Below are 20,115 nucleotides of genomic sequence, written 5' to 3' on the forward strand. Positions count from 1 at the left end.
TCGAATGCGGTAGCGGGGGGGGAGGACGATCGCGGCAGGATGCGTCGATGCACAACGGGCGGGAAAAGCTGAAGCAGACGTGCGAAACAAGGTACGACGAGGAGAAAATGGCGATGCTGGTCTCCTTTTTACCACATTGTTTCCAACAGAGAGAGTCGCAGGGATAGCGGGTTCGTTCGCCGTCGGTGCTGCTGCAAGGTGATGCCAAGGAGGCTACACTATAACGTGGGGAGAGTGGGTGGGTTAAAGAATGGACAGACGAGGATGTCAAGTCAAATAAAGGGGGGCAAAAAGAAGACCAGAGCGAGAGAATGAAGATTGCCCACGATCAGGTAGAGCAAAAGAGGAAGAAGAATGACGAGGACGATGAGGCTCGGTCGAGGGAAGATGTGTGAAGGAAGACGAATGGCCGGAATGAGGGAGAGGCAAGATTTGTTAGGTCGACTCAAGTCAAGTTGGTTGGCTAGAATCAGCAATCATGGGAGGAAGCTCCGTCCAGGCCACATGTGGGATCACCAATTTAGCTGCCGTGCTGAGAAGGGTACTTGACGATGCAGCCAACCTCCTATGGGAAGCCAAGTACCGCTCTCAGGGGGCGCAAGCCTGGAGGTCCAGGGCCTTGCTCAGGGTCGCACGGTGGAGCCCAGTCTTCCGGGGGGCTTCCCTTTTGCAGGGGATAGAGCGGCTACCACCAAGCAAATCCATGATGATGCATTCTGGAAACCCACTCGGTCCCTCCAATCCGTTGACAATCTTGCCGGGTTCAGCAATCGAGGAGTTGATGAAGCTCAGGGGGAGATCAGACGCTAACACGCGTCAGCTAGATTGTTGCGAGATGTTGGACAAGAGACGCACTGTACTCTTTTTTAAGTGCTTATGCTAGAGGTGTGCACAGCATGATGCCGCTGCTGGTTAGAGCCCGGGCTGGTCAAACTTCCATTTGTTTGCGGAGGACAAGCCGGGACAAGAGTCTCACTGGTTGATCATGCCGCCATGGATGTCGTCAGAGCTGCGTAGGTTAATACAGCAACAGCCTCACAATGCCATCTTTTACCCGCGGACCTGGTGAGAGATTTGCACAAGACTCTAGAGTGTCTCGGCCTTGAGTCGTGCAAGCAACCAATCCGAATACTCGTGCATGTCGCAAACCAGTCTTCAATAGCTCAGCGGAACAAAGTTCAAGGGAGCACCGCCAGCTGCACAGTTCGGTACAGTATTCCGGAGGATTCGTTACACCCTGTTCAGTTTGCAAAGCACCAAGCCTGAGACACGCAATCATCAAGGGGACGCGTGTCAGAGCGGTTTCTGATTAGGAGGTGGGATCGTCGGAGCTTGGGGGCCCCTTGGAGAAACGGAGAGAGAGCGTGGTCCAAGCTTAAGCTTCAAGCCATTATTTTATGAGCCTCGATTCTATTTTGATGATGTTTCGAAACAGGACGGGAGACCTCTAAGCCGATGGTTGCGAGGCTGAGTTCAGCTGACACTCTGCCACTTTAAATAGCCATTATTTTTCTTTTTCATCATCTCAGCACGATAATATTTGCAATTATTTAAATCCCTTGAACTATTGAACCTGATAGTTCTCGTCCACATTGCGTAACTGGGGCCGCTGCTCAGAATAGCGCAAGTTCACATGCCACCTCCTTAGCCACCGTTTTCCTGCAGAGATTGACCCTGCGGTCCCTGCCTTAGCCACCGGCTGTGGACCTGGGTCCTGCAAGGTACAGGAAAGGAAAAGAGGAGCTCATAGCAAATTGAAGGTGTTTGAATGATGAAAGCTAATATCAGGGAGAGAAATACTGCGTGTTTCGGCATAGACACAATTCTAGGGGAAACCTCGTAAAAAGAAACCACAACTACAATTGGCACAAATCTTCAACTACAAACTGTCGCGTGACAAAACCTCTAGCAGGAATTGAGGCTCTCCTACTCAGGAGCTGTTCATTGCCCCTGAGCCCTGAGCGGTGTGGCGCCAGGCCCGCCCGTGGCGTCAGATCTTGTTGATTCTTGGACATTGAACAAGATCTTCGGTGACGGGCTGCACTCCGAAAGTGGGCACCGAAATTTACCGCTGCCGCCGTTTGCGTTCCCTCGACCGCTGCAACATCCTTGGCCCTTAAGGAGAAGGTTTACGGATCGTCGATTGAGATGGAGGCGGTGACATGCACCTGTCATGAATATTTGCTCACCAAATATCGAATACTCAAGGTCAAGTCCGAGCACCGAGAGACAATGGCAGAGTCCCCGGCTCTTCTAGACTCGCAAGGAGAGACATTCATCATCATCGACCTGTTGAGAACCGAGTTGGTGGAATCACTCACAGTTTGGCATCCACGGGGTCGTAAATGCAACTTTGATAGCACCAAGGCATCGAGGCAGTGCCGTCTTGTCACCTCCCATAATCGGACTCGAATCCGCTCGAACCCGGGCCTTCCGGGAACCTACCATCATGTTCGTTCGTTGCGTGTGCGGAATTCGTAACATCTAATGCGGTTTTAAGGTATTTGCTAAGCTTTTGCTGTGGAGAAGCTGTTTGAGACCGTCGCGTGGACTGCTGGAGATGGATAGGATTGTCTGTCGCGGGCGATCAGTGTTCCAGGCACTTGTTGACCAGCCAGCCAGACTTGAAGCAGCAGGAACTCCAGGGACCGAGTTTTACCATGCCATTCCAAGACATGGAAAGTCTAGAGGCACAGTGTCAGCCCCGGACGAGTATCAACACCGGGCGCGCAGGTCAAGGGCGGGTGAAGATCGTCCACCTAACCCATGAGGCTTGCCTGGCTGTGCTGTTGCATAGACGACCCGAGTTTCATTTTCGCTCGTTCTCGAATGCTTGGTTCATGTTTCGGATCAGAGACTGAGGCTTTCCGAGTTCCACGAGTTTGGCTGGAGGTCGAGGTAAAGATAGGTGTAGGTGACTGTGCTCTCCGACTTTGTGTGATTGCCGCGCTTGGAGGGGAATGTGTGCGCCCGCGACGCTTTATCCGTATTGCCTGAAAGTCGATTGCTGCAGGATTACTGCAAGAGTCAACGCAAACACCCGTCCAGCGCAACAGCTTGTCAGTATTGTCTCGTTATCTGTAACTCGCTTACAAACCGTCGCAGCCGATGAAAGCCACCGAGTGGTGGGGTGTCGCACAATCTCGTGAGAGTCTGTCCAACATGAAGTCATAGCAGGGCCATTGCGTCTCGGCAGCATCAATCTGATACCCAACATACTTACCGACATCGACAACGTTGCGGTCTACAGCCCAACTCAAGGATTCTTGAGAGACACATCCGGGGGCCAGGCACATTTGTGAGAAAAAGCACTGCCTGTGGGGATGTGACTGCATCCTCGTTGCGGCTCCGGATGTTCCCCAGGAAATGGAACGGCCGGCGGCGGGCAGGAAAACGTGTCGGACATGGAAGTTGAGCGTGGGGGGTTACGTATTTTGAAAAGCAATCGACATCATCACCAGGAATGCCATGCCTTGGCCCGAGAAGAAAAAAATCGGTGAAGCGGGTTGCGTCCTGAGGCACGTTGTGTTCGGAAGCGCGGCGATAGGGTCATGGACGAATTGGAGACGGCGATGGGGTCAAGTCATGAGCGACTGCGGCTATGGCCGGTGATTTTCCATCCACTGGACGACATCCTCCAAGGTTGAGCGTAGTTGTGCGGGCGTCGAGGCGCGTGGATGAGGCGATACAGGCATGGCGGATGGATCAGGTCGAGTCATGGTGGAAGAGGGCTAGTAACTTAGAGGAAATCGTCGCATGAGGACACAAGATAGCTAGTAACTTAGGGGAAGGCAGCGCATGATATTCAAAGACAGCTAGTAACTTAGGGGAAGGAAGACCCGCGATTCTTATGCTCGTTGGCTCCGAGCACCTCCGAGGGCCCCAGCCGAGGACCCCAGCCAACTCCTCCACGAAGATACGGCTAGTAACTTAGGGGTAAGGAGTGCCGGGCATCACCTGGCAATGCGTGCAACTGTGATAGATGCCATTACCTAACATTACATAAACCGCCGACGGCTCCAGTGCGCGCGGTGGTGGCTACCTGCGGCTTTGACGCTGACATCCCACGTTTCCTCTGGCCGGCGGGCGCTCAGAGGTTGCGCAGAGGTTGTTCAGATGATGCTATCGCTAGGGCCATTCAGAGTCAACTTTTCAGGGCAACAACACCTAGCGAAAAACATAGGATGGTTGACGTCCGGCACTTGCCAGGAGGGGTTGCGCCAATTGGGGAATCGGGGATTTTGGGGAAACAGAAAAAAGAATGGAGAATCTGTGATCGAGAGCGTAACAGAAACCATGCCCTGTCCTGTCGAGATCCAGCGGGGGGGCACGCCAGTTCCAGAAGGGATGACACTTGGCCAACAAGAGGACAGAAGTCGAGTCGGGGGTCTCTTCTGCTAAGCCGGAATCAGTTTGGACTCACTGGCAATTGGTGTCGGATGACCCGATGACGGGCAGTCAGCTCCCACCCTTCAGCTTGCAGGGATCGAGTTAGTGGTGTGCTGATGTTTGGTAGATGGATTTTTGTGGATGACCTCCAGTCCAGAACACGAGTTCTCTCGCGTACAACGTTGACAAACGACAACTCGACCCGAGCATCCATCTCCTTGCTTGCGCGAAGACTACCAACGCGTACTTTGCAAGGAACTAAACCAATTACGGTTAGTGCCTCAATTAGCACACTCTGGCCGCAATATAATCATAACAGCCTCCTGCACGATACACCAGGCGCTTAGATAGTACCTTAGCAGTGGGGCGAATACGCGATGGTAGTCTTCGCGCAAGCAAGGAGATACCCATTGACAAGGTCTCAGATCGTAACCCCCGCGCCGTCAACGGCTCCCGGGATCGACGCTATTACCTGATCTCTTTTCTTCCGCTTCCAGCCCTGGGAGGGTCCCTGTGTCAGGTAGCTTGCCGCCGGCCGATTGCAGCCATCAACAAAGTCGGCGAGATGGAGGGCAGTGCTCAACAGCTCCGAATACAAATGGAAGCTGTCTCGCTCTTTCGTTGAGAACTTCTCTTCTCTTTTTTTTTTTCCCTCATCACACACACTCACTCTTCTACAAACTTCTTTGTTCCTCAACAAAGCAACCTTATCTCTCTTATCAGAGCCCACTACGTCATTTCTCCCCCCACATTCCGCCCTTCACCCATAAACCGCAATCATGAACACCGGTCTCATTGACAGCCGCTTCCTCTCCAAGCCCGAGGAGCTTGGTGTTGTTGCTGTTGGATTCTCTGGCGGTCAGGTAAGACATTCAACCCCTTGACTGTGGAATAGAAATTTTCATATGTGTGTGGTTGCAATCGCGTGCTGACTCGTATCCTCTTCTAGCCCAAGGCCGGTGTCGACGACGGCCCTTCCGTGCTTATCGAGGCTGGTCTCCTTACTGAGATCCGAGAGGAGCTCGGCTACAAGATCTTTGGCGATGAGAAGGTCCAGCAATTCGACGACATCATCCCCGAGTCGGACCCCGACTACCGTGGCATGAAGAAGGCCCGCCATGCCTCGGCCGTCACCCGCAAGATCGCCTCCCAGACCTATGAGCACTCCCGCGAGGGCCGCATGACTCTCACCCTCGGTGGTGACCACAGCATTGCCATTGGAACCATTGCCGGCACTGCCAAGGCCACCCGTGAGCGCCTCAACCGCGAGATCGCCGTCATCTGGGTCGATGCTCACTCCGACATCAACACCCCTGAGAGCAGCGACAGCGGTAACATCCACGGCATGCCCGTGGCCTTCCTCACTGGCCTTGCCAAGGATGACAACGAGGAGTACTTTGGATGGATTGAGGATGACATGCGCCTGAGCGTTAAGAAGCTCGTCTACATTGGTCTCCGCTCTGTCGATGTTGGCGAGCGAAAGATCCTCCGTGAGCACGGCATCAAGGCCTTTAGCATGCACGATGTCGACCGGTACGTTTTAACCTTAAACTTTCCCCTGAGCCCTGACTAACTCGCAACTACAGCCACGGCATTGGCCGCGTCGTCGAGATGGCCCTCGCCCACATCGGCAACGACACCCCCATCCACCTGTCCTTCGATGTCGACGCCCTCGACCCCATGTGGGCTCCCAGCACCGGAACTCCCGTCCGAGGCGGCCTCACACTCCGCGAGGGTGACTACATCTGCGAGGCCGTGCACCAGACCGGCAACCTTGTGGCCGTCGACCTGGTCGAGGTGAACCCCAAGCTCGCCGATGGCGCGCAGGCTGAGCAGGACACTATCCGTGCCGGCTGCTCCCTGGTGCGATGCGCCCTTGGTGAGACCCTCCTGTAAGCTGGAGGCGTGTCTTGAAAAAAAGTGAACTTTTTGTATGATGGATGGGAAATGCATTGGGATGGGAGTATTTATGATATCCTTGAGTTGAATGATGATTGGGCCGGCGCATATAGGACTACCGAGATCACTCTCGAAATAAAACGTCACAACTTCTTTCCTCGGGAACTGACTTTGCCTTTGCTTCTGCTTTCACATGAGATTTAGTAATCGCCTCAAGTAAACTGTCAAGTAAACTGTTGAGAAAACTGTCAAGGCGAAAAAGATCGTCAGGGCTTGCATGACACCCAGGGTCCTAGTCAGGAGTAACATAGAAAACGTCAGCTCGGAAGTCGGTGAGAAGCATGTCACCGCTTGGCAAATCCTGTCAAGCCTCACCCGAGGCATACAAAAATAATTCCAGAAATCAAAATCCCAGGCGATCCGAAATAAAAGAATCCATCTCGAAGGCTGGGCTTTGTTACGTGTATCCATTCAGAAGCCGCCAAAGCGTCATCGTCCGCCCCGGAAATGCATGTTTGGCGTGCGTCCCAGCCATCGGGATTTACAAGGGGGGCAGCTCCCAGCCTCCTAAAGTGAGAAAGCCTCACCAAAATAAAGGGTGTCGGACAATTTTTTAAATGATGGACGCCGAGACCATGAACTGACATTGGACGAACAAATAAAAATCGTGTGGCGCTTGGGTTGTAATTTCTTTTTGGGCATTCGTTGACTTGGACTTCTTTTACTTCCATTGCCCCGTCGCGTTGATGATTTGGTAATTTGGCCAACTTCCCATTAACAACAACATCAACACCATCGACGATTAATAACTCAGCTTCGAACGCGCCATCTCACGAGCTTCAATACCTGCTACTCAACCCAGCGACAAAGCGACACCAAAGCATCATCCACCGCCTGTCTCCTCAACCCAAAATCTCGCCTTGGCATCCATCTCGACGCCCGAGACTCCGACGTCACATCACGTACAGCGCATCACCCGCCAATCTCCACCCCGCGAATCGACCCGACGAGGCGAACCAACATTCCTCTCGCGTGAGGCATCACCGCTCTCGTCTCACCCATTTGTGTCATCTGCATCTCAAGCGGTCACAAACTCACATTGGGATTGAGGACCCTGCTTTTGCTGCCAGGCACCCGGGAACCACTGGCTGATCAACGGCCGCGATCGGTGGGGGGTTAGGCGCCGCCTTGCGACGTGGCAGTCCGTTGTGCATTGGGTACTCAGAAGGAAAATCGACAGCAGGCTTTCTTGACTTGTCGGGGATTGGTTCGAGGAATAAGGGGGAAACGTTAAAAGGACGTGAGCGTCACGCCGAGCTTCAACGACGAGTTACGATTGATTGAGCTGGGACGACAAGGTTTCCAGACAAACACGAGGTTACACAGGCCGAGTTTATGCAACGCTTGATCTGTATTTGAACTGGTTCTCTCCCCAGAGCAGTTATCACGACGCCAAGTTTTCTTTAACATCAAAACTCGAGGGCTCGACTACCATCACCATGGTCGCCAAGTCAACAACGACCGGCTTCACCGGCTCGACTGGATGGACGGGCACCAGCTTCACGAGGTCTGCCCTGTCCTCCAGTCGACCACCCGCCAGCCATGTGCGGACCTACAACTGGCCGCCCATCCAGCTCAACTTTTGGATCTTTGTCATTCTGCTCGCCTCGACGTCCATCATCGGTGTCTTTTCCAGCTTTATCCAGATCCAGGAGCAGCTCCTCCTCCCGATCCCTTGGTACGCACATCTCCAGGTCCACGTCGGCAATCGCAACTAACTTGCGCAGGTACTTCCCCTACTTTATCACCGTCGGCTCCCTCACCGTCATCTTCATCATCGGCATCTTCTGGCTCATCGCTCAACGACGTCTTCTCCCTGCGATTGTCATGATCGGCGCCTTCATGTTCTTTGTGCTATGGCTCGTCGGGCTCGTCATCGTCGGAATACAACTGTTTGGACCTAATGGCTCGATCCAGAGCGTTTGCGACGTGCAGGTCTTTGGGCGCAACCCAACAGGGCAGAGCGAGCGAACCATGGCCTGGCTGCAACAGCGAAACATCTGTACGTGGACACTCTCGAAGTTAACCTGGACTGAACTAACGAATTGCAGGTCAATGTTGGCAGTTGGTTTTCGCCATGTCGCTGACGGGCACCGTCTTCTTCATCTGGGTCATGATCATGGCCTACCAGGTGTTTGTCAACTCATAGGGAGAGTACAGCACGCTAAAAGGACGTCGAGGGTGAGACCATTTTGGTTAACGATAACGATGCATGGCCTACGAGGCACGGAGTCAATGATTTGAATGAATACCAAAGTTTGAACGCACGCAAAGAAGCGCAGCATGGGAAGGAGTTTTATTACGACCAAGAATTAGGCCGCATTTGGATGATCTACAGTACTGAACTCGTTTTGAGATAGATATTTTTGAGCACGTAAATGTTAATAGTCAAGAGAGAATACAATCTTCATTCGCAAACACACTCGGCATTGTCAGTTCCCTCGACTTGGCTCCCTCCCGCGCCCACACCTACCGGAAGCTATCTGACGCTAAAAGCTTGCGAAGCTTCCAAGCACCCCGGCCCGTGTCTTGTTCTTGTCTAGCTCGGTCGTGATGGAGCTCACAAACAGCATCCAGACCAGAACCCGCATTCAAGCAGCTTATCTTGAATGGCTGTATCACAGGTCAGTCACACGCTAGCTCAGCCCAGACGGGCGCAGTTCAGCTCGGTAAGGGTATCAAGCCTTGCCCCACGGGATCTCGCGGTGTTTCGGAGAGATTCAGCAATTGGGTTTCAAACGACCCTGATTCCTCCATACCAGCTGCCTTGGTCAATGATGGAATCCGAAGCCGTATTCCCGAGATCTGGGCTTCAACCCGCCTTCTGGAGCTCTTCCACTGGCTTGGCCTTGGATGATCGGCGTCGGCCGGATGCGGGATGATGATGAACTCGGCCGTCATGGGCACATGCGAACGAGTTGGCTCAGGGTCTAGAGTGACGTAGCGCGACAATCGTACCCCCCCTGCCCGCCTGAGTGAGGGGTTTGGATTCAGGTCTAACCATGAAGGCGATGACGAAAGAAGAGGGGTCGTGATAGCCTGGTTCGAGGCAGGAAATCGAGATGGATCTGCATGTCATTCCTCTTTCCGTTGATTGATCCCGAGGGGTTTCGGGCACGTTGGTCTGGGTATAAAAGGGACGGATGGCCTGGCTTGTGTTGAGTCTGTTCTGTAAACCATCGCAACTTGTCTCTTAACTTTGCATCACAAGCTTTCTTAACAACAACTCGTCATCATGGATTTCATCAAGGACGCCGTCTCTAATGTTAGCAAGGGCCAGAAGTCAGAGGGCCAGAAGGAAGAGAAGAAGGGCGAGAGCCAGGACTACCTTGACAAGGGTATGTCCAAGCAACCTCATTACTAGGAGACGAGATCGTTGACAGGTTTTAGGTGTCGCCTTTGCCTCCTCCAAGGCTGGCTTCAACATTTCTCCCGACCAGCAGGAGAAGGCGACCGATTTCGCGCGAGAAGCTTATGAGAAGCAGTCTGGGTGAGTGATCAATGTGGCTGATGAGCTGAGCTGTGGCTGACATTCGAGACAGCAAGAAGGTCGATCCCAAGATCTCCCAGTAAGGAGACTACGATATGGATAATGTAATGGATGCTCAGAATGATATGAGCTTTATATGAATTAATACGACATATTCCCAACCAAGTTCTCGTTGTTGCACCTGCTCCTTGTGATTCTATCATCTATGTGGCCAACAAGGTGTGGCTCGAGCTGTGGCTACCTCTAAGAACCATTGAGTTTCTTGCCAATTCCTACCCCGGCAGGGCTGTGATAGAAGCGAGGAATCCTAGTCGTAAATCCAATCTGCGGAATTCCTCCGCTATGTTGATGTTATGCCGTAATTGTATCTAGACTTTTGCGCAAGCTGGTCAATACAAATATTGGCTGATATAGGGGGACCAAATCTACCAGAACTGCATAAAGCTCCTATCGGGAATGCCGAACTGAACACATAGACCAGATCAACAGAAAGTGCCAATGAAACATTACCAACACAACAGACAAGGCATTGAACTCTCGCCGCTCAGCTCATTTAACGAGACCCGTCCGTGACAAAACACCACGAATCCCTTCAGCAGGTGTCACGGTTGTCCCCGGCAACCAGCTGGGCTTCTGGGCACCAGGCGCATGGGTGACGGCCCACTATCCTCCCCTCCCGCGCCGCTAAAGCTACAGGGCTCCAGGGCCTCACTGGCCACTCGGCGGCGCCCAAGCCAGCGCTACGGGGTGCTCTGGAGGGGCCGCCCGGATCCCGTTCAACGGCCCAGGCGCCCGACGGCGCAAGGAGCCCAGAGCAGTCAAGGTTTTGCCTCCAGTGAGAGAGCGACAGTGAGTGGTGACGCTCAGGCAAAACATCGAGAACCACCGCAGGAGTCAGCCGTTTTCTCCCTTTTCCTAGAAGCCAACGATCAACAAAAACCCACAGCTGCTGCAAGAGCCAGCTTGCCCATCCAGCCCAGCCCAGGGCTTTTCGCCTAGACAATCACGCCGCTGCCGCAATGCATCATGGCCACCGATGAGCAAGACCATGGCCAAGGCCCCTCCGGCCAGCAGCCCTCGAGCCCTAGCAACAGCAACGGGTCGCGTCCTCAGACGGCCCATCGCGTCGACGACGAATATGATATCGCCGAGACATCTACCACGACAGCAGACACAGTCGCAGCTACTTCCCCGGCGCAGGCCTCGACAAACCCGACCACCGCGACCTTGGACCTGATGGCTGATGCTACCAAGAGCAAATCCCCGACACCCACGAATCTCCAACCGAGAAGCGCCTCATCCTCAAGAGCAGCGATCCGCGACAACAATGCAATGCTGCGAGTCCCTGGGCATCTAGCCCCTGAAAGCAGCTACTTTGACCCCGTAACTGTCGATTTCACACGGGGCCCTGATGATTCCCTGACCGAGGAGGACGTCAGGCGCCACCTCGGAGACGTGGAGTCTAGCTTTTTGCCCGCCCTATCGCCTATTCCCACGGCATCGACGAACAACGCGGGCGGTGTTGATGACACGTACCAATTTGATTCGCCGACAAAGAAGCCAGTCCCCCGACTTGGACCAACGATACAGGAGCAGGACGAGCACGATGTGACCACCACAGCCACCAACACCTCCAGTTTCGAGAACTTCGACTCATCCCCTACCGCCGCCGCTGCCCGGAGGACCATCTCGCGAGCTGTTAGTATGGCTAGCCAGCCAGGAGATAATCAAGGCGCGGCCGACGAGAGCGAGGACCGCGACACAGAGCACGAGAGTTCCATAATATCCAGCTCAGGAGAACACGATACTCAAGGCCAGTCTCTTGCTGGTAGTACCCCTGGCCATTCCTTGCGCAGCCGACGACCCAAGTACTTGCGCAGTCGCTTCGGAAGCCAACGATCATCGACATCTTCTTTCGTGACAAACCCCGAGTCACACGAAGGCAGCGACATGACTGTTGGCCTTGGCACCGACTATGCCCTCCAGTCTGGCGGCGCTGTTCCCGCCATGGGGATGACACGACACACGAGCAACCCCATCTTGAGGTCCATCAGCATAGGAAGCATAGGATCAGCCTTTGGCGCAGAAGATTACACCGACACGTCATTACCGCAACTGGAGCCGCTCCCCGAAGTCGATAGTCCCGAACGACCGCGACGCTCTGGTTTGCTCAGTACACCCAAGCCCTCTAAGGAAGGGTTCAACACTGCGCCAACAGACACAGTTATAGCACGACATGTTAGGAACGTTCAGGTACCCGAATCTCTGGCCAAGGAGTACAAGTTCAAGGGTGGACTAGAGACCCCCCGGAAACCTTCCTCGGTCACCATGGGTTCAGTGACCACGGCTCGGTCGGGAAGGAACTTGACCCTCAAAGAGCAGAGCAGCACTATCGAGAGGCTGTCCAAGGAGAACTTTGATCTAAAGCTCAAAGTTATGTTCTTGAGCGATCGCCTGGACAAGCTATCAGAAGAGGGTATCAAGGAGATGATTTCCGAGAATGTTGAGCTCAAGACTGGCCTTGCGGTGCTACAGCGGGACAACAAGGTTCTGCGAAGAAGAGTCAAGGAGTTGGAGAAGCAGATTAAGGATGAGGGTGAACGACCAAGCACAGCACAGAGCGGTACATCTTCAACAGACCAAACGGCTCGAATGGGTGACGAGGAGGCTCAGGAGCGAGAGGAGGAACTAATCTTTTTGCGCGAGCGGGTCGAGGAGTATGCAACAGAAATCGAAAGACTTCGATCTGAGAGCCTTAACAAGGAATCAGAGAGACGAAAGTTTGCCGACATTGTGAGATCACTTGGCGAGAGGACAAGTGACAACTTGGGCAGACAGGAAGAAGCCGACGTTTGGAAGGACCTCCTTGAACAAGAGACAGCCCGGAGAGAGCAAGCCGATGACGAGAACAGGAGGTTGCGAGACGAGGTCTTTAAGCTGAAGCAGGACATGTCGGGCTTGACCGGCGGACAGGGTGGTCTGCACCATACGACCAACATCTACAACATCACCAAGAAGCAGCGAGACGCCAACATGGAACCGAGTCGACCTGTTTCAGGCTTGTCAGGCGAAATAGAGGGCTCCAACGGCAACTTCAGCGCGGCCACTACCCTCGTTGACGAGTTGCGCCGAGAGAGTGAGCAGCTACGCCATGAGAATGCTGAGTTGCGACGAGAAGTTGGCGCCCAGACGTCAATGCTGACATCGAGGAACCGCGAGAAAGAGCGCCTCTACCAAGAGATTGAGGACCTCAAGATGGCTCAGCGACGAGGTCGCCCCGCGCCCTCCACCATCGACAGTCTACTTGAGCGATCGGCTTCACAAGTCGGCGGTCCCGAAAGGCCACAGTCGCGCGGCAGCATAAAGACACGGACGCAAATAGAGGAAGAAGCAGAGCGCGAAGAGATGGAAAACAAGATGGCCGAACTCCGTGACAAGATCAGCGAAGTCAAGCTACAGAATCAGGAGCTGCAGCGTGAGCTCGAGACTTGTATGGAGGACTTTGAAACGGCCATCGACGGTAAACGCCAGGCCGAGGAGGCAGCACTGTCTCTGCAAGAGGATCTCAACAATGCCATGAACGACTTGGTCGCTTTGCAGTCGGAGCGCGATGAGGCTCTGCGCGAGCAAAGCGACATGGAAAACGAATTCGAGTCGCTCCGAAAAGAAGCACAAGAGGAGATCGACGCTCTAGAGTCAGAGGCGGACCAGCATGCCGATGAGATGCAACGACTTCAAGCAGACCTTCAGGACCGCTCAGAGAATTTCGACGCCTTGCAGGAAGAGATGCGAAAGATGAGCGAGGCCCTCATTCGACTCGAAGACGACCAGGAGAGCAAGATGCGCCGGATCCAACAGCTCGAGCAGGAGTTGGATTCTTCCAACAAGGAGCTTGAGGAGCTGGAGCAGAAACTCATGGAAGCCAACGACAAGAACCAGCGACTGTCGGTGCAACAGGAGTCTTCTCAAGGAGAGATTGCCTTCCTTCGCGAAGAGCAAGAGGGTGACAAGATCCGCATCGGAGATCTCGAGGCGGCCCTGGCCAACGCCGAACAAAGCCTGCGCGAAGAAAAGGACCGGGTTAAGGAGCTGGAGAACCGCTTGCAGCAGGAGAGACACCAACGAGAGATCGTTGCGGACCAGGAGAAGGAGGAGGTGCAACAGTTCGTCAACGAGCTCAACAGGGAGGCGTCTGCTGCTAAGGATGAGGCACGACGCCTGCGTAAGAACTTGACGTCGAGAGAAGTGGAAGCTACCGAGTGGAAGGAGAGGCTGATGGAGCTCGAGAATAACTTGCGTGAGGCTCTGGGTGACCTCAACGGCACTCGCTCTTCCCTTCTCAAGGTATGTTCTACTCTAAGCATAAGGAGATTTGTGCTAATTCGATGACAGTCTATTGCCAAGCTGCAACGAGAGCTCGAGAATACGATTCGCGACCTCGATGCAAGCAAGGCTGCATTGGTGGAGAAGGATCGCATCATCAAGATGCGTGATTCTCTACTCGAGTCTCATGCCCTTGAGAGCCGCAAGCTCGCCGAGCTGCTCGAAAAGGAGCGTGTTGCTCACAGAAACACCAAGTCTCAGTACGAGACGTTCCAGAAGACGCACCAACATCTTACTCGTACCGCCAGCAGTCAGGATATCCGGATTGCAGAACTCGAGACGACACGGGGCCAGGATCGCAGGCGGATCGCGATATTGGAGCAGACTGCTCGCGAGCAACTTCAAGAGCGCAACGAACTGCTTCTTCTGCTCTGGCAGAAGCTCAGCAAGCTGTGCGGCAGGGAGTGGGCTAATGGCAACGCTCTTATCGATCGACAGGTGCTGCCATCGCTGGAAGTGGTTGCCAACCGTCTTCCCGGCTTCTCCAAGAACTTGCTGGCTGCCGTCAAGGCCATCGAGCTCATGGTCGGCTCGTTCGAGTCGAGGATCAAGTCTGTGGAGCGAGACTTGTATCGCGAATATCAGACTCTGGAGAACAACCTCGATGTCCGCACCAAGAAGTTGGATCGACTAGAAACTATGGTGAGGAACTCGGTCGCGTCTGGGTCATTGAGCCACGATGCCCGCTACTCGCGACTAGAAGAGGCATACCGTCAGCTCAAGGTCGAGAATACCACTCTCCGCACGGCCAACGATGTCCGAGCCCGGGCGGCGTACTCGTCCAGGGAAGCTTCTGATTCATTGATTCCAGTTCCAGCCAGTGGCGGCGGCTCACCATCGCCATCAATACCTCGTGGACCGGGTGAACAGAATAGAGATCGGTCCAGTCGGTCCAGGTCCAAAACGCGGACATCCACCATGACGAGATCATCCGCCGCAGCCCTTCCTGGCTCTTCGGCCGGCGGACTGGGTCTTAGAGACATGGCAGCCCTCACCGATGAGGCAGGCAACAACAATGACAACCGATGGCTGTTCCGACTGCGAGACATGGAGTACAAGCTCAAGATGGAGCGAGAAGGACGCAACCAGGACCGACACGCGGCGAGGCAGAGGCTGGGAGGACTGGAGCTGGAGAACCGAGACCTAAAAGAACGGATGAAGAGGGCGCTAGGGGAGATCGACTAATCAAGCATACGGCCAAAGACAGCATCAGGAGTTGGGGAGGGCTCATAGAGAAGACATACGGTGCTAGGGTGTTGATGTTTAGTTATCTTGTATAATACCAGTATCGTTAGGGACGGGCAGCTGCACTGCATTACTACGAGGGACTTGATGGTGTTGATGAGGAAGGGACCGACATATTTGACATATTCTGGGTATTTATTACGGCTTTTTAGTGATTGGCAGTGTTTTTGTCTCTCTTTTGCCAGTGATGCTACTTGAGCCATCCATCACAGCCACCAAGGCTGGCTAACGTCGGGACATTGTCCACCGACACGCACATTGCAGCACACCGAGCCCACTCCCGAGTCGTCAGCAAACTTGCTTTTGAGTGTCCCCATCAGTGTGTGGATTAACTTTCGGGTATTTGCGAAAAAGTGTGGTGGTATTTAGTAGATCCAGAGAGGAGGAGTGCGGACTTCCGAAAGGGGTAGTCCCGCACTCCTCACGGAAGGATATAAGAATGGAAGGGATGTGTTGACGTTTGATGATGAGATGGTGGTCATCAGACACACAGCTCTTACTCCTCTTTTCTTGTTTGAAACAGTGGCCATCATGTTGAGAGCTTCTCTGGCTAAAACGCCCAAGGGCTTTTGTCGACGCATGACGACAGCAGCGGCGCAAAAGTCAACAAAGAAAGAAGGCGACATTTCAGACGCCTTCACATCCCTTTCAGGCGCAAAGAGAGAGCCCCTCCCCGATCGATTCCGCGAACTAAAGTGCGATCTTGTTCGTGGTCGGGAAAAGGAGATTGTGGCAAGCTGGGGCAGACTCCTGCGACAGCTTCGAAGAGAAAACGAAATCATCGCAAAGAAGGGCCCTTCTGTTATTCCTCAGGTTGAGTTTTCGGATTTTGAGAAGGATGTTGATGTCTTGAAGGAGGAGATTAGGAAGAGGGGTGCTGTTGTTATCAAGGGTGTTATTCCGGAGGCTGAGGCGAGGGCTTACAAGGATGAGGTTGAGGAGTATGTCAAGAAGAATCCCTCAACTAGAGGTGAGTACTTATCTACGCTTGTAGATTTATATGCTGACAGTTTGTAGCTTTTCCGGCTCATGACCCTCAGGTTTATGAGTTGTATTGGTCTGCTCCTCAGCTCAAGGCTCGCGCTCACCCTAACTTTCTTCGGGTTCAGCACCATCTGATGTCCTTCCTATGGCACTCATCATCCCCTGATACGCCCATCTTTCTGGATCAGCCGTTTTCATACGCCGACCGTCTTCGCATTCGACAGCCCGGTGATGCCTCGTTTGCTCTAGGTCCTCATATCGATGGCGGCAGTGTTGAACGATGGGAGAAGGAGGGTTACGGCCGCGGAGGCGTATACGACCGTATCCTAGAAGGCAAGTGGGAAGAATACGATCCTTGGGACGCAAGCGGACGAGTGGAAGCTGTCAACAACCTCTACGACGGTCTCGGACCTTGTTCCATGTTCAGGATGTGGCAGGGCTGGATGAGCATGAGCCACACCAAACCAGCCGAGGGTACGCTTCTCGTGAACCCCCTCATGAAGCTGTCGACGGCATACGTGCTTCTACGACCATTTTTCCAGAACAAGAGAGGTCGTGCGTCAGCCAACTACCTCGATGAGGAGAACTGGGAGTTTATGGGTGTTGACGGCATGACGAGTGAGCTTCAAGGAGCTACGCCGGGGACAGGTCAGGAGTGCACGGATGAGCTTCATCCGCATCTGGAGCTGGAGAGGACCATGGTGCATGTTCCTGAGATTCGGCCTGGAGATTTTGTAGGATGGCACTGCGACAGTAAGTTCCCTCTTCCTCGTTTTCGTCATGGTACTAACACGATCAGCCATCCACTCAGTCGACAAAGTCCACGCCGGAAAAACAGACTCAAGCGTCCTCTACATCCCCGTCTGTCCCGTAACCCAGCAAAACGCAGAATACCTCGTCCGCCAGCGCGAGGCCTTCCGGCGGGGCACCCCGGGACCAGACTTCCCCGGAGGAGCGGGCGAGTCGGGGCACGTGGACCGGCCCACGGAGGAGATGCTTCGGGGGTGGGCGGACGGTGTGGGGAGGAGGGCGATGGGGCTGGAGAGGTTGGTTATTGATGAGGGGGCGAGGCCGGGAGCTAGGGAGGCTGTGGAGGCATCGAATGCGGCTCTAGGGTTTTGAGATGTTAGTGATGCTTGAACTGTACACGTATTGATATCTGAAGAGGAGAGTTTCCTGGCTGTACGCTGAGGATGGCCTGAATTGTACACGTATCGTTGATTCCAAACTGACCACGTTTGATGACCACATGTATTTTCATTATTGCTGTTGCCTGACAGTGAGCATGTTTGTTTGTAAGCACACTGATACATCATGTTTGTCCTTTCATGCACGGCCAATATCAGGCTTGCTCGCATTTGTAAGCTGCAAAGTGAGATGAAGCCTCAAACATTGGAATTCGGACAGATTATCGTCCGGCTCAAGGTAGGTACCCCACTTGCAATGGTGATGTTGAACCAGTCTGACGATGAGAATGGTGTGAGTTGGTGATCAGTAAACAATGTTCCTGGTCTGGAAGTCGTCTAGCCCGGCAAGGATCAGCCCTATCCGTGATCTCCAAAAAAACTCACGATGTTTTGCTTCCCCTCCTTCGGGTCTCGGTCCCGATGGGCCGCCCACTCCACTTGGGACAGGCGACGGCGCTTCAGCCAGAGATCCACGGAGAAAAGTACATTAGTAATACAGGTTGAGGAATCATCTGGAGTTACGTAGTAACACGGGAAGGGCATTAGTAAAGCGCATGAGCGGTGAAGCAAGGGGTGAAAGATCCAGAGTATGTGGGGGGACGTCAAGGTGCTTGGAGGAATAGACAGATATATATATATTCAAGAGATTCGCCTCTCGGAGAGTTGATCAAACCCGACACTCATCACGCAATCCTCTTACACACACACACCATACACACACATACTCTCTTATCAATCAATCAGTCACCATGAGCTACGCACTCTACGACTCGGCCATCCTCCTGGCCAAGGACGCCCTCAACTCCCTCTCTGCCATCCTCAAGAAGGCCGAAGCCCACCCCAACGCCGCCAGCTTCCCCCAGGCCAAGCTCGCCGAGGACATGCTCCCCCTGAGCTTCCAAGTCCACTGCGTCTCCGACGTTGCCCAAAAGATTGTCGCCCGCACCACAGGCGCTGAGCCCCTAGCCCTCACCCGGGAGAACTTTGACACATTCGAGGCTTTCCACGCCCGCATCGCCCAGGTGCTCGAGGTTGTGGAAAAGGCGGATAGAGAGGCTGTTAACAAGCGGGAGGGCGAGATTGTCACGCTTGGTCTTGGACCTGGAAAGTCGGCGCAGCTGGCTAGCAGGGATTATGTCAACGGATATGGACTGCCCAACTTGTTCTTCCATTTGACTACTGCGTATGCTATTCTGCGCAAGGAGGGTGTTCCCTTGGGAAAGCAGGATTACCAGACAGCTTTCCTAGGCAAGTATATTCAGGCTTAAGTGGAGGATAAAAGTGGTGAAGAAGATATTGAGGGGGATAAAAAGCAAGATTATTTACCCAATTGTGTTGTCCATTGTGAAGTTATCTGGGGTTTGTGAATGTGTTGCTCCGTTTGCATTGGCCTATTAACAGCTTATAACATGAACTGAAGTGTCAATGTCTATACATGTGAACATCACTGGGTATAATGGCCGTGAGAGTAAGCACATGTGTTAACACATACTTATTAAGAATTTCAAGGTCCATTACACCAAAAGTACAGTTGTCGTGATTGAGGGTAGATCTCAGCCAATCTCATCTTCAAACTAACACGAATAATCAAGAGACCTTTTGAACTCACACCCTCACATGATTGCGAAAAGAAAATCTCTAAACAAAGGGCCTATGAAGCTCTATTCAACATATAAGGAGTGTACATTCACTGCTAGAATGAGGTGCATTTAAGTCTAGGGTAGCTAGCTTTGACTTTGTCTTTGTCATCCTCCAATCGCCACCCCGCCAAACATCAATTACACTCGCATCCGTAAGCTTCAACTTCCAACCTCAACCCCAACATCGCATACCCCCAAAATGTCCGTCTACTGGTGGGCGCTCCGTCTGATCCAGTCCTTCGAGGTACCTTCCCTTTCCAATCTCTCCAATGCCATAGCTGACAACTCCTAGGACCACATCGTCGCATCGGTACGAAAACGCAACCCGACCCTCCGAAAACCAATGCTAACAACCTTCAGATTCTTCGACGTCCAGGCTTCCATCGCGCAGTGGGAAAGATACACAAGACGATAAACGAGAAGCAATACGGTCGAAACCCCCATGAGCCGCTAGCACCCGGTGAAGCGACAGGTTCGCGCTCCCTCTTCATTACCCGAGGAGAGTTGTCATGATAGGGCTAACGGAGGGATGTAGCGGATCCAAACTCGAGCGATCGACATCAGAGGTTCGCGAAACATTTCATCGACGAGTTGAAGAATCAGTTTCGGGGGAAACCGACAGAGTTGCCGAGTGAACGACCAAAAAAGTGAACAACCACGGTTATATTCTTTTCTTTTTTTACGATGATATGATACCCAATTATACTCTACTCTCGGAATGCGGTGGAGAAAGGCTTGCTTGAATTGTCGATGGTCGACAATGGGAAGAGAAGGGTCAAAGGTGGATGGATAATCACTGCAAATGGGCAGATAGGCGAAGGTTGACATGGCGTTGGTT

General features: G+C 53.3%; 7 protein-coding genes across 7 annotated transcripts; all 7 read left to right on the plus strand.

Annotated features, from left to right (window-relative positions):
* Positions 1 to 5,168: 5,168 nt before the first annotated feature.
* On the plus strand, positions 5,169 to 6,285 carry NCS57_00681300 (Arginase; the record flags this gene model as incomplete). The annotated part of the gene is made up of 3 exons (XM_053056687.1): positions 5,169 to 5,252; positions 5,339 to 5,922; positions 5,976 to 6,285. 3 exons carry the CDS (start codon positions 5,169 to 5,171, stop codon positions 6,283 to 6,285), a joined length of 978 nt encoding a protein of 325 aa, XP_052912882.1.
* A 1,502-nt stretch (positions 6,286 to 7,787) lies between these two features.
* On the plus strand, positions 7,788 to 8,497 carry NCS57_00681400 (uncharacterized protein; the record flags this gene model as incomplete). Its single annotated transcript, XM_053056688.1, has 3 exons — positions 7,788 to 8,026; positions 8,076 to 8,350; positions 8,400 to 8,497. 3 exons carry the CDS (start codon positions 7,788 to 7,790, stop codon positions 8,495 to 8,497), a joined length of 612 nt encoding a protein of 203 aa, XP_052912883.1.
* A 1,086-nt stretch (positions 8,498 to 9,583) lies between these two features.
* NCS57_00681500 (uncharacterized protein) lies at positions 9,584 to 9,921 on the plus strand (the record flags this gene model as incomplete). Its single annotated transcript, XM_053056689.1, has 3 exons — positions 9,584 to 9,686; positions 9,739 to 9,838; positions 9,891 to 9,921. The coding sequence occupies 3 exons, from the start codon at positions 9,584 to 9,586 to the stop codon at positions 9,919 to 9,921; spliced, it is 234 nt and encodes a 77-aa protein (XP_052912884.1).
* A 943-nt stretch (positions 9,922 to 10,864) lies between these two features.
* Positions 10,865 to 15,406, plus strand: NCS57_00681600 (uncharacterized protein; the record flags this gene model as incomplete). Its single annotated transcript, XM_053056690.1, has 2 exons — positions 10,865 to 14,182; positions 14,231 to 15,406. The coding sequence occupies 2 exons, from the start codon at positions 10,865 to 10,867 to the stop codon at positions 15,404 to 15,406; spliced, it is 4,494 nt and encodes a 1,497-aa protein (XP_052912885.1).
* Positions 15,407 to 15,937: 531 nt separating this feature from the next.
* Positions 15,938 to 17,572, plus strand: NCS57_00681700 (uncharacterized protein; the record flags this gene model as incomplete). Its single annotated transcript, XM_053056691.1, has 3 exons — positions 15,938 to 16,436; positions 16,484 to 17,203; positions 17,250 to 17,572. The coding sequence occupies 3 exons, from the start codon at positions 15,938 to 15,940 to the stop codon at positions 17,570 to 17,572; spliced, it is 1,542 nt and encodes a 513-aa protein (XP_052912886.1).
* An 808-nt stretch (positions 17,573 to 18,380) lies between these two features.
* Positions 18,381 to 18,905, plus strand: NCS57_00681800 (uncharacterized protein; the record flags this gene model as incomplete). The annotated part of the gene is made up of 1 exon (XM_053056692.1): positions 18,381 to 18,905. Exon 1 carries the CDS (start codon positions 18,387 to 18,389, stop codon positions 18,903 to 18,905), a length of 519 nt encoding a protein of 172 aa, XP_052912887.1. The 5' UTR covers positions 18,381 to 18,386.
* A 571-nt stretch (positions 18,906 to 19,476) lies between these two features.
* Positions 19,477 to 19,928, plus strand: NCS57_00681900 (uncharacterized protein; the record flags this gene model as incomplete). The annotated part of the gene is made up of 4 exons (XM_053056693.1): positions 19,477 to 19,521; positions 19,570 to 19,587; positions 19,638 to 19,749; positions 19,813 to 19,928. 4 exons carry the CDS (start codon positions 19,477 to 19,479, stop codon positions 19,926 to 19,928), a joined length of 291 nt encoding a protein of 96 aa, XP_052912888.1.
* Between the last annotated feature and the right edge of the window lie 187 nt (positions 19,929 to 20,115).

Source organism: Fusarium keratoplasticum, chromosome 5 (genome assembly GCF_025433545.1).
Source record: "Fusarium keratoplasticum isolate Fu6.1 chromosome 5, whole genome shotgun sequence".
In the NCBI taxonomy this organism is placed as follows: Eukaryota; Fungi; Ascomycota; class Sordariomycetes; order Hypocreales; family Nectriaceae; genus Fusarium; species Fusarium keratoplasticum.